At 44.0% G+C, this 12329-nt stretch overlaps 1 protein-coding gene across 1 annotated transcript in view; it reads left to right on the forward strand.

Annotated features, from left to right (window-relative positions):
- The window catches only part of FGD3 (FYVE, RhoGEF and PH domain containing 3), a 110625-nt gene extending 102120 nt beyond the window's left edge, over positions 1-8505 (forward strand). Inside the window, exons 18-19 of the mRNA XM_035106318.2 lie at positions 3855-3995; positions 6105-8505. Of these exons, the coding sequence (XP_034962209.2) occupies positions 3855-3995; positions 6105-6329 (366 nt within the window). The 3' untranslated portion in view covers positions 6330-8505. The remainder of the gene's footprint in view (positions 1-3854; positions 3996-6104) is intronic.
- Positions 8506-12329: the final 3824 nt, after the last annotated feature.

Consider the following 12329-nt stretch of genomic DNA (forward strand, 5'->3'; position numbering starts at 1 on the left):
CATTCAAGGAAATGCTCCTAGGATTAGGGGTTCAAGAGTTTCCCCTGAATTAATATTTCATGAACTCAGTGGCTCTTCAAGGATTTGCCTTTTTTCCTGATCTATTAGCAGATGTGTAGTTTCTCTGGAGATTTGTTATACAAAATGTAATAGGTACAGTGTTTCCATTCCTAGAGGCTCTTCTGCTTTTTTGTTCTGGGGAAATTATTGATTTAATTCACCACCACCGCCACCACTATCATTTGCATATCACAGAATAGGATTTTCTTTTTTCTAAAGACTCCAGTGAAGTCAGTGGCAGGACACCCAACCCTCTTGCCATTTGCAATTTGCAGAACATAGCGCCGCTATGATTTCTAATGGTTTTTCTTCAGAGGTATTTTTCCATCTCAAGTGTGCTCATTCAGCCCACCCTTGTCTCGTGCCTGTTCACATAGCCAATGCAAGGATTTGCAGACTGTAAATTTCGCAAAGGAGATGCCACAGTTTCAGCTTAAAAAAAAATCGAAAGTATATCTTACTAAGGGGAGCAGAGCATATCCAACTCCTCAAAGTTTTGTCTGCATGCTGAGGCGCAAATTGAGAGTTGTCAGTACCTGACACTTGGGCAAATGCTGCTATTAGATGATGCAGTCTCACAAAAACCATCCCTATGCAAGACCTGTTGAAACAAAAAGGAGTTGTTCCCTTGCATTTTGTTATGACGGTCTCATACACACACACACACACACACACACACACACACACACACACACACACACAAATTAATTAATTAAATTTTCTGTTTTGCAGTTTAGAATGTTCATTTAAACAACCTTAAAATAACAAAAACTTCCCTTCTTCTCTTTCCATGGTTCATTTTGCATAACATAAATCCCTGCATATTTTATATAAACTAAACCATACAGTATTCCATTATCAAAGGTAAAGGACCCCTGACAGTTAAGTCCAGTCGCAAATGACTCTGGGGTTGTGGCGCTAATCTCATTTTACTGGCCGAGGGAGCCGACATTTGTCCACAGACAGTTTTTTGAGGTCATGTGGCCAGCATGACTAAGCCGCTTCTGGCAAAACCAGAGCAGTGCACGGAAATGCCGTTTACCTTCCTGCTGCACTTATTTATCTGCTTGCACTTTGACGTGCTTTCGAACTGCTAGGTTGGCAGGAGCTGGGGCCGAGCAACGGGAGCTCACCCCGTCGTGAGGATTCAAACGGCCAACCTTCTGATCAGCAAGCCCTAGGCTCAGCAGTTTAGACCACAGCTTCACCTGCGTCCTGATTCCATTATTACATCCAGGGGTGTCAAACTCAAATTCATCGGGGGCCGCATCAGCAGTTTGGTCACCCTCAAAGGGCCGGTTGTGTCTGTAGGACTATGTGTCCACTCTTTATTATCATAAATTATTGTCACTGCATTCAATTATTACTGTTTTTTGTAATAATGTAAGCTCATTCCCGCCCCCACGCGGATCACATTCCCGCGTCGTGGCGCGTGTGTGGGAGGGGATGTAAACGAGGGAAATTTGAACAAAAGGTGGGGATCGACGGCTTCCGGGGGGGGGGGCTCAACTAAACCTTCGGCAGGAAGGAGAAAGCCACTGCTGGGATTAAAAACCTGCAGATGGAAAGAGGGCTTCCCTCTCCCGCCCTACGCACACCCAAACCCCACTAGGCAGGATGCCACATGCTGCAACCCACCCCATGCTTTGGAGAGGGGCAGGAACATGCGGTGCAGCGCCAACTCCCTGCTTTGCTTTTGCATCCTCCTTCCTCAGCGACAGAGTCCCTTCCCCTCGCGCTGAGGGAGGGCAGCGGATTTCCCGAGGAGGAAGGCGGCGGCAGCCCCAGCGGGCGTGCATCTTCGCCTCAGAGCTGCTCTTCCCCCCACCCGTGCTGTTGTCGTCTTCACCGCCGCCTCTCCCTACCGGGACTGCAGGCAGAGGAGGCTTGAAAACCTCCCCCCCCCCAAAAAAAAATTCCCCTCCCACCTACTCAAACCGCGAGGCGACTCCATCTGGAGCCCTACATCACGAGGGGCTGAGAGGAGGCGGCGGCAGAGCGGGAAGAGCAGGAACCCCCGGGGAGCAGCTCCGCCGGAACTGAGAAGCCAAAGGGCGGCTCGGGGGTGGGGGCCAGAGCAAAAGCCAGGCACCCTCCCGAGTGTCTATGAGGAGAAAACGGGGGAAGAGGGAAGAGAAACCCGGCTCCATCAAGAGAGCGACTGTTGCGCTTCGCCTACTTCCCCCTCAGGCTCACTCCGCGTCCCTTTCGCCCGCTCGCTCGCCCACCTCCCGGATGCAGCCGAGGAGAGGAAGGGAAGCGGGGGGCGGCGGCTCCCCAGTGCCGCCTCACTCGCTCTCGGAGACAACAGCAAAGCCCGCCAAAAAAAAATCCAGCGCTGCTCCGTCCCGGCACCAACTTTGCCGGCGGCGCCTGTAGGGCTTTCCTACCTCCTCAGCGGGCTTCCTCCTCCTGCATCTCACTTCCCCTTCTGGCCGCTGTGCCACCGCCTCCCTCAGCCTCATTCGAAAATGAAATTCCCTGGCCAAGGCCGTCAGCGCGGCTCCAGCGCCCCGGCCTCAGCCTGCAGCCCCGCCCCCGGTTTTGACCCTCGGCCAATCGCAGGCTCCAGAACTACTGTCAGCGGCTATTGTCGGCGGTGGCTATGCGGGCCACATGACGAGGTCTGACGGGCCGGATTAGGCCCCCGGGCCTTGTGTTTGACACCCGTGATTACATCCATCAAAACTTATTTACACTGTTGAATTTATCTTAATGCTGCCAATGTCAAGTGTACACAATTTCCCCCAGTATGTTCAATAAACATTTCCCAGTCTTCTTTAAACATATTTTCTTCTTGTTCTCTTATTCTGTATGTTAGGTCCGCAAGCTGCACATATTCCATGAGTTTAAGATCCCATTCTTCTTTAGGTGGGACCTCGCTCGTTTGCCGTTTTGGGGCTAACAAAAAACGGGCCACATTTTTTGACACATGGGAATTTCAGTCTGAATTATCCCCAACAGAAAGGACTCTGGGGTTTTTTTGGAAAATGTTTTTAAACATTTTTTCCCTCAATTCATTATAAATTATATCCCAATTCTATTTTACCCTTTTACAGGTCCATGGTCTTAACAATACCAGGTTTTGTTTGCTCGCAAATTAATGAAAGTCATATATTATGGAAAGAGGAGACGTATAGAAATCTCAGCATTACAGACTTCAAATATGTCTGGCATCTCTGAAACAGCAGGGTTATGCTCTGCCTAGCAGCAATCCTGTGAATACTTGCCTGGAAGGAAGTCCCACTGAACACTATAAATGCTACTTCTTAATAAATATACACTGGATTTGGCTGTTCTCACTGATTTGGAGTGGAAATGTGTGTGGGGTTTTTATTTTAAAAAATCCCCTCCCTAAATAATAATTTAAAAACCCTGGAGATTTTATTTATCCTTGCAGCAACACTGCGCTGTGACTCTATTCACTTGTGCTGAAGCAGCTTCCTAATTAATTTTCATTCTCCTTCCAACCTACTTTACGTAAGAAAGTAGCTGTATCATCTTAATTGCTGTTCTCAACTTTGACTGTGGAGGTGGGGTTTTCAGCTTAACGTTCTCTAAAAACAGTTCAGCACCTACGTGCGTGTCTTTTAATCCTGATTATATGTAATGATGATTAAACCTCTGTATGCTTAAGGATTAATACCTTGGTAATCACACTTCTGCTCCCATGGACCACTCATGAACAAATATTTGAACATAAACCAATAAACCATTAAGGTGCGTAATAAATTGTAAATGCCTTCAGCACAAGCGCGTGAATAAACACTGCTTGGTTTGTTTGTTATGTATAGAAGCAAAGCGTTTTGGGAGCAGAAAGCAGCCTTTTCAGCAGTCACCTCCTGTTTCAAGAAAAAGGAAAGACTTGGTGTAAAGTTTGGGTCAACATCCCTAAGGCTGAACCTCTCGTCTTATATCTACAAGGAGGCAGTCAGGTAAAAAGCAGAGCATCTTACATAGCACTTAAAATAGATATTAAACATGTCATACTGAGAAATGGTCTGGAACAGTTATTGCTAAGCTATGTGCCAGAGCTTGTGAGTGTGCTGCGTGAGAACCGTACAGGTTCAGGAAACTAATGGATTAATTTGTAGGTTTTTGTACATCCCACTGAGGCTGCCTGCCACTGCAGATCCAGTACTCTGCCCTTTTCCTTTCTTCAGTCAGCTTCCTCTGGGGAGAATTAGCTATCCTCTAGGGAGCCAGCTCATTGTACCTTTTACAGTAAGCGCAGATGACTCTTACACCCCCCAATTTTATTTGCAGGGGGAAGTGTGCTCTGATATCAGATGATTTGGCTAGAAGGATTTGGCTTGCTTTCAATAACAGAATGTCTTGCAAGCATTCAGAGAAAGCATTCTCGTCTTTTGGAAATGATAAATGAACTTCTTGCTTTCATCAAAAAGGTGTACAACTATGATAATTATTTATCCGACCCCCCACTCCCGTTTTTAAGAGATGCATTTCCCCCCACCAAAAAAAATTAAGACCTCAAAGGGTTTATTGAGCTTTGAAAAGCATTCATCCTCCCCATAGATAAAAATCACAAGGCAGAGGCAGTAAGCCTTTAAATCTTCATTTGATTTATGAAGCTCAGCGTTCTGACAGTATTAGATCTGTGCACTTGCAGAAGTGCTGAGGATGTGTTTTGATAATGCATGAAACAAGTAGATTTCCTCAGCTCGGGCATACTTACAACTAAATCAAATTCACCAGATACATACAGGATTAATACAGTAATAGAAGCAATCTTCAGATCTCTCCCTGGCGTTTATACTGGGATGATAAAGAGGAGCAATATGTTGACTGACAGAATATGTAGAAAAATTGTTTTCTCATCCCAATTGGGTTGAAAATCACTATGTGTGCAGTGTCAACATATGCGCATCTACGGTAGCCCCAGGAGCCAGTGAGAGCGAATAGTAGTAATTTGCTAATATTGTTATGAAAAAGAATCACAGTGGATACCTTAAAAAGCCCAGCAGCTTGGTGCATCTCTGTGCATGAATGCTTCCTGATGCATTCTCTGGTTCTACTCTGGTTATCATTCCTGCATTCCCACATGGATTTGTGAGGGATCTGCAGGGCACGTCAGCTAATGCAGTCTTAACAGTAGCTGCTCTTGTAATAAAGTGAAGAGAATGTTGCTTTCTTTGAAATATACCTCTTTGCAGAAAGCTGGTGGAATGTGCTCATAGAATCACTAGAGAGGTTGTTATTGAGAGAAGGCAATCTGGGCCTCATAACTCTTGAATCCAAACTTTGTAACATTTGTTGTGGTTTTCTTTTAAAACCCCTCAAGGCAAAACAAATACACGAGTCAACCATTTTTGTGTTTGTGTAGTTCTGTTAAAAAACAAAATGAAAACCACGAACTAGATTCTAGATTCCCTTTTCTTTTCTTTTCTTTTCTAAAAACCCAAGGCAGTTTACAAGCTAATACTATTCAAGACCAAGGAGTGCAAAGAGGCCACTGCATAGCAAAGTCTATAGAGACTGCTTGCCACTCCAAGTGTAGGTGGTTCAGTGATTAGGGACAGGCAAGGCATCTTTCCGAATGCAGACTGCTATGATCTGTGGAATTTCACAAGGAAAAATCACTGGTGTCTGAGAACATGGGCAGGGAGACATCCCCACAGGGCAGCTCTTCATCATCCCAGGAGGTTTCTGCAAAGAGGAAGATTCCTCAGAGCTGGTTCTTGATACAGTTTGGGGAGAGTCTCTTCCTTGACCTCTGTGTCGCTAGCATTCCAGGACTTCTTGGATTCAGAATCATCCCAGCCCTGGTCCACAGCACAATAATTCAGTCATCATGATAAGATGACCTCTCACTAATAATTTCTTTAAAATACATGCTGATAAATGCATGTGTTTTGTATAATGTTTTATCTTCAAGTACTACTCATTCCTAGAAAACTCTTGAAATCGGGAAATAATGGCTACCCTCTTGAATTTTTTTCTCCAGTTTACCTGTTCCCTGCTTTCTTTTTTATTTCCAGCCAGTTTTGGGTTTTGACTCCTGCTTTTCTTTTGTGTGTGTTTAGGATGGACGGATTCCACGAAGCATACCCCTACCAGGATATGAAGTTGGATTTCCGCATTCTGGTGAGAAGTTTGACTCAAAACATGTTTTCAAACTCTGCCAGTCCCAACAGACTATGTATTTCAGTGCAGACGACGAAGAGTTGCAAATAAAATGGATGGATATTCTCACCAAAGCATCTAAAGGGGAGATTTATGATCTAAGTGAAGGAGCCAGTGAGCCCTAAAGCCTTTTTCTGCGGTCCAAGATAGATTTCAGGAGCAGGGGGCTGAACTCAATAATCATGGCACTTTCAAAATCTGTATGGTTTTCTCCCCCCCCCCATTAATATTGTACATTCATCACACATAGTACTGATTGTCTGGCATATATGTTAGATGGGAAAAGTAAATGTAGTAATTAATGGTGTTCTTGTTGACATTGATGGAAAAGAAAAGAAGGAGCAAGCATTAATTTTATCGAGAGTAACTGCAAAAAAAAAATCATAATTCAAGATAGCCATCTTCAAACACCTAAAGGGCTGTCACATGGAAGATGGAGCAAGCTTGTTTTCTCCTGCTCCAGAAGGTAGGACCCAAACCACTTCAAGTTACAAGAAAGGAGATTCCGTCTAAACATCAGGAAGAACTTTCTGACAGCAAGAGCTGTTTGTCAGTGGAACAGACTCCCACGATACGTGGTGGACTCTCCTTCCTTGGAGGTTTTTAAGCAGAGGTTGATGTATGGTCTAGTTGGGATTCCTGCATTGCAGGGGGCTGGACTAGATGACCCTTGGGATCCCTCCCAACGCTACAATTCTATGATTCTCTTACTCCACTCCCTTACCCTGTATTTTTGTTCCTTTCAATTGCTGTTTAAGTGAAGGATATGTATAGTCCGTGCGTTACAAAAGTGCTGCCTTTAAGTTAAATGTTGTACAAGGCTTGTGGCTGGCCACTGACATGCTGTTTTCTGTCTTCTGTTTTGGTTTTTTTTAAAAAAATTAATGGTCTCCTCTGTGCTGTAAGAATAACGTGGTGGATCTGTTTCTTTTGGTAACTCTGTCCTTTCTTACAATGATTTTTTTCACTAGACAGATACTGTAGAATACGTCTGTAGAGATTTCTGAAAGGCATTGTGGAAGACACCTTGAAATCTCAAATATCGAGTATATATATATTTGTTTTTTACCTTTACCCACACTTTTCTTATTTCTTTATACAACCTCCTTTTTAACGTATGCAATCAAATGTTTTACACTGCAAACTGGGATGTTCCCAATAAATGGACAATTTTAGTACACCCAGTAAAGGTGACTTTTTTTAGGACGATTAACTTTTTTGAGTAATCAAGGATTTATTTATATAATTTGTAAATACCACATATTAAGCTGTTGTTGTTGTTTTTTTTACAAAAGTGATCTAACTGAAACTTAGTCTGTCAGTTAAGACACCTGTATAAATTGAATTTGTAATTTGTTTCCTGTGTACTTTTGTTTGCAAAAATATTTATGTATGCAAATAAAAACCCATGTCATTGATTCCTGAGCCAGGTACTCAACGTAGAAATTTTAGGTGAGTATCACCTAAGAGGTAAAACCAGCATTCTTGGATTCAGTCACTTGGGTCACGTGGCTCTTTTGGTCTGCGAATCCTCTTGTTTTTCCCTCATCATGGCTTCCATGGACATGTCCAATGCAGCTTGCCACACCTCTCCATTCCAGTGTTCTCAGTATGCAGGCCAGGACTTCATCGTGCATCCCGTGGGCTCCTTTTGCAACACGATACCATAAGAGAATGAGACCACACGCCCTTTCTACCAACCAGTCAGAAGAAAAAGAAGGAAGCAGCGTGTTGAGGCGCTACAGAAAAAGTGGAGCTGGGGCACTTGTCCGAGTAGGTGAGGAATTTGCTGCTGGAGCCGAAATGTTGATCAGCCTTTGATTCTTCTCTGCCCTCATTCCTCCTCCTCAGTAGCTACTGCAAACCTGGTCACAAGCCAGGCCCATCCCATCAGCCACCTGGGTTAAATGAATGGGGCGTGACAGGGAGGGAGGTGGCAGGTGTGTGAGACTCCCATCAATCCTAGTCAACTGAGGAACAGAAGTAGTGCACATAGCCATGGCTATATGAAAAAGCAAAGCAGCTTGCACAGATACAATTTAAATTTATTTTTTAAAAGGGGAATCCTGGTGCAAGGGATTGCTTTGGCTAAATGGATTAAAAGCACTCTGTCTTCCTTCCTGCAGTGCCCAAGACCAGGAACATGGCAGAAGTGGTGGGAAGGTGCAGGTTCCTTTCTCGGTTGCTGAGGAGTATTGGGCTGGCTATTGGCGGAGTCAAAGCTTTTTGTCACTGTATATAACATCTGTGAACTAGACCAGGGGTAGGCAACCTAAGGCCCGTGGGCCGGATGTGGCCCAATCGCCTTCTCTCTCTTTTTTTGGTAAATGATTTTTATTGATTTTACATGGAAGAAAAAATGAAAAACAAAGTAACAAAGAAAAAAAAGGCAAAATACAATATCTAATCGCCTTTCTTAACCCTGCGGACTTCCTCGCTTCCCCCTCTTGAGTTCCTTTTTAATTATATTTTGCAGTTTCCAAATCTTAATTTTACGTCCTATCTCATAATGTAAAACTTTATCTTAAACATTTATCCTTGCCAAAATCTTTCTCATTTTTATTCCATATCCTATATATTACATCATAATTCTCTTTACTTACCCCACCTTATTCTCTACCCAAAAATATCCATACATATTTTCTATATCTTTCCCCCCCCCCCTTTTAATCCCATCCTTAAAAACTAATTCAACCCCCCTTCCCTTGGAATCGATGTCTCCAGAGATTTCAGCTAGTTCCTTAAAACTTTCCAGGTTCAGACCGTCTTTATCCACTCAATAGAAATTAAGCCCATATTCCACCTTCACCCCACTCCTGCTCTGTCCCATTCCACCCCTTGCTCAACCCTCTTCCTCCCCTGCTGCATTCCCAACTCTTTATCTTCAATCTCCTTTTCTTTCTGTCCCCCACCTGCATCCTCCGCCCCCCCCCTCTCTTACTGGGGTGGCAGCCTTACTAAATTTCCCTTTTGGGGGGGACATTTGTATCAAGTCCATTTCCTGTTCCTCCCCTCCCACCGGAGGAACACTAATTTCCCTCTCTTCTTCTTCTTCTTCTTCTTCTTCTTCTTCTTCTTCTTCTTCTTCTTCTTCTTCTTCTTCTTCTTCTTCTTCTTCTTCTTCTTCTTCTTCCTCCTCCTCTTCTTCTTCCTCTTCCTCTTCCTCTTCCATTTCTTCTTCCTTTTCTTCTTCTTCCTTATATTTTCCCGAGTCTGAGTCTCCTAAATCAAGATTCAGTTCTGGGCCCAATCGCCTTCTCAATCCAGCCAACGGACGTTCCAGGAATCAGTGGGTTTTTCCATGAGTAGAATGTGTCCTTTTATTTAAAATGCATTTCTGGGTTATTTGTGGGGCATAGGAATTCGTTCATTTTTTTTTTTTCAAAATATAGTCCGGCCCACCACATGGTCTGAGGGATGGGGGACCGGCCCACAGCTGAAAAAGGTTGCTGACCCCTGAGAGAGAGAGAGAGAAATCACACAATTGGGACCAGCAGGACAAAGCAGAGTAAGCCTTAGGTTGTCCAAGGAGAGGGGGGATGAATGTACACTTTCTAATTTTGTGATATGCCATGGCTCCATAGCCATTTTGTAAGTAGTGCCCACAGCAGGTAATGTATCCACAGCAGTGACCAGAAGAGGAATGGCCACCAGGAGGAGCACACCATGGTTTCGGCAGCAGCAAAATAAAATACAGTGGTACCTCTGGTTACGAACTTGATTCATTCCAGGGGTCCGTTCTTAAGCTGAAACCGTTCTTATCCTGAGGCGCACTTCCACTAATGGGGCCTCCCACTGTGCGCGCGGTTTCCATTCGCATCCTGGGCCAAAGTTCGCAACCAGGAGCAGCTACTTCCGGGTTAGCGAAGTTCATAACCAGAAGCATTCATAACCAGAAACGTTCGTAACCAGAGGTACCACTGTACCCCTTCACCTGTCCCACCTGCAATAAAACATTTCTCTCCTGGATCGGTCTCTGCAGACACAGCAGGTTCAGTAATTCTCCAACAGTTTGTCTTTACCCCTGAAGACACACTCTTCCATTGTCTCCTGAGGCAGATGGACGTTGCCGCCAACAACAACTTTCTCAAAATATAAAATGAGTCTATTGGTCCCCGGTCCAAGAAAGACAGGTTTCAGACAGTTACAGCGTCTACTGCTGTCTGCCTCCTTGAGTAGACAAAGTACTGTATGTTTTTACATGCATCACTCTGTAGAAAAGGCTCACAATCCGATGACAGACTTTTATGGTTTGTCTTCTCACAGACATGTTTTTTTCCCCAATCTGGGTTGCAAACAGCTATTGAAACAGACTACTTTTTTGCAGTCATATACAGAACAGATAAGGCAAACCCCTCCCCATGGGGAAAGGAACCCTGAGCTGTTCTTGCATTCCCACCACTGCCAAAAAGATTCCTAGTTCAGTTAGTCATCTGAAGCCCAGAATCAATTCCATGTTTGGTTTCCGAAGCTTCCTGCTTAGCCTTGGGGCATGCTGCAGTTTCTCTTCCGAAAGTGCCGTGGTTCTGTGGCTAACACAGTGCTATGAGTTTCTGGGAGGAAGAATGGGGGTAGCCTGGAGAGAATTGCAAACATAAATAACAAATAAGGCATCTGTTGAAGGGCAGACCTACATGCGCTCAGACTAAGCAAGAAAGGAAAGTTAATTTACAGGTAAAATAGCTGTGAAGCATGATTATTTTAGCAAGTACAAAATAAAAGACAATGGGGGAAACGAAGGAGAGAGGCAGAAATGTGAGTAGATGCTGTTACACTTACTAAATGATTATAGCTGGGAAGTGGAGAAACCAAAGGCTAGTATGAGGAATAGTTTTAAGATGACTGTCTAACGGCAGTCCACATCTAAATATCTAAATATGGTAAATAATATTAGAGGTCTTCAATTGTAGATTCTAAATGGATTGTCTCCCAATCCATTACAAGGTCTCTTTAAACTGGACAGTGTTAGTCATATTAAGCTACTGTGACAAATTCCCTTTCCATTCTTGGCCTTGACTTTCCTGCACTAGTTTATTACAATGAAGTTACATGGATGTAACTTTCCTGACTTTCCCATATATTCTTTCATACATCTATATTGCTTCTCTAGCATCCACAGTGTCTGACATCGAGAAGGACCGGGGGAGCAATAGCCGTGCCCCGCTGTCGTTCCCCACTTCTGCCTTCATTCCGTTCATTGTGAACAGTACGTGTACTCCTAAATATTTGCTTACATGCAGTGGCTGGGATCCATGCCCAGGGAGAGATTGACTTTCCCTTAGAGAGCAAATCCACAATTCCACCTTGTAAGCTACTTTTGAAAGCCCGCTTAGGAGCATTTGTACCATCTTGGGAACATTTACTTATTGTTTTATTATCCTCCTTTTCAGTCAAATAAGAGTTCCAGAGCAGTCAGCAATCTAGTGGCAAAATGATGCCAGGCTGCTTGCCTTCCTGGAAGAGTGCATGCCATAGCCATCCAGGGATGTGTGTCTGTCGGAGATGCGCTCCCGCACAAGTCACATGAGAGCACCCCCCCCCAAAAAAAACCCATGTTTTGGGGCCATGCTTTCGCAGGAGCCAGGTGGCTCACACAAGAGCATAGCCCTCCAAAATGGGTGTCTCTTAGGGCCACATTCTTGCAGGAGCCAAAACAGGAAATCCTGGGATCCAATCAGAAGCCAGGATGACCTCTGTAATTCCAGGATGTCCCACTGAAATAGGAACAGTTGATGGGTATGTGATGAACTTTTGATTCAGTGTTTTTATCATGGACCGGCAAGCAACGGCTAAAAGCCTGGATGTGATGTGTTAAAGGGGACAAAAGATAAAAGGGATACTGGCAGAGGATTGTGGGAGAACAAAAGAGAGCATTAGTTTTTTCTTAAAGCAGATCTGACTATTGACCAGATTCCAATAAACCATACAGCTAACCAATTCAAAATGCAGTGGCACAATTGCTAACTAGGACTGGCCAGTCAAAAGGAATAACCCTTGCCAGTTCTGAAATGATAACGAGGCATGTTAGAGGGTATGCCATCGATTTTGATTTTCATATCCCAAGTAGAGCTTTCTGGGAACTAAAGTATATTTTTAAAAAATGTGTGAATTATTGAGAATGTTCC

Source organism: Zootoca vivipara, chromosome 2, assembly GCF_963506605.1.
Source record: "Zootoca vivipara chromosome 2, rZooViv1.1, whole genome shotgun sequence".
NCBI lineage: Eukaryota > Metazoa > Chordata > Lepidosauria > Squamata > Lacertidae > Zootoca > Zootoca vivipara.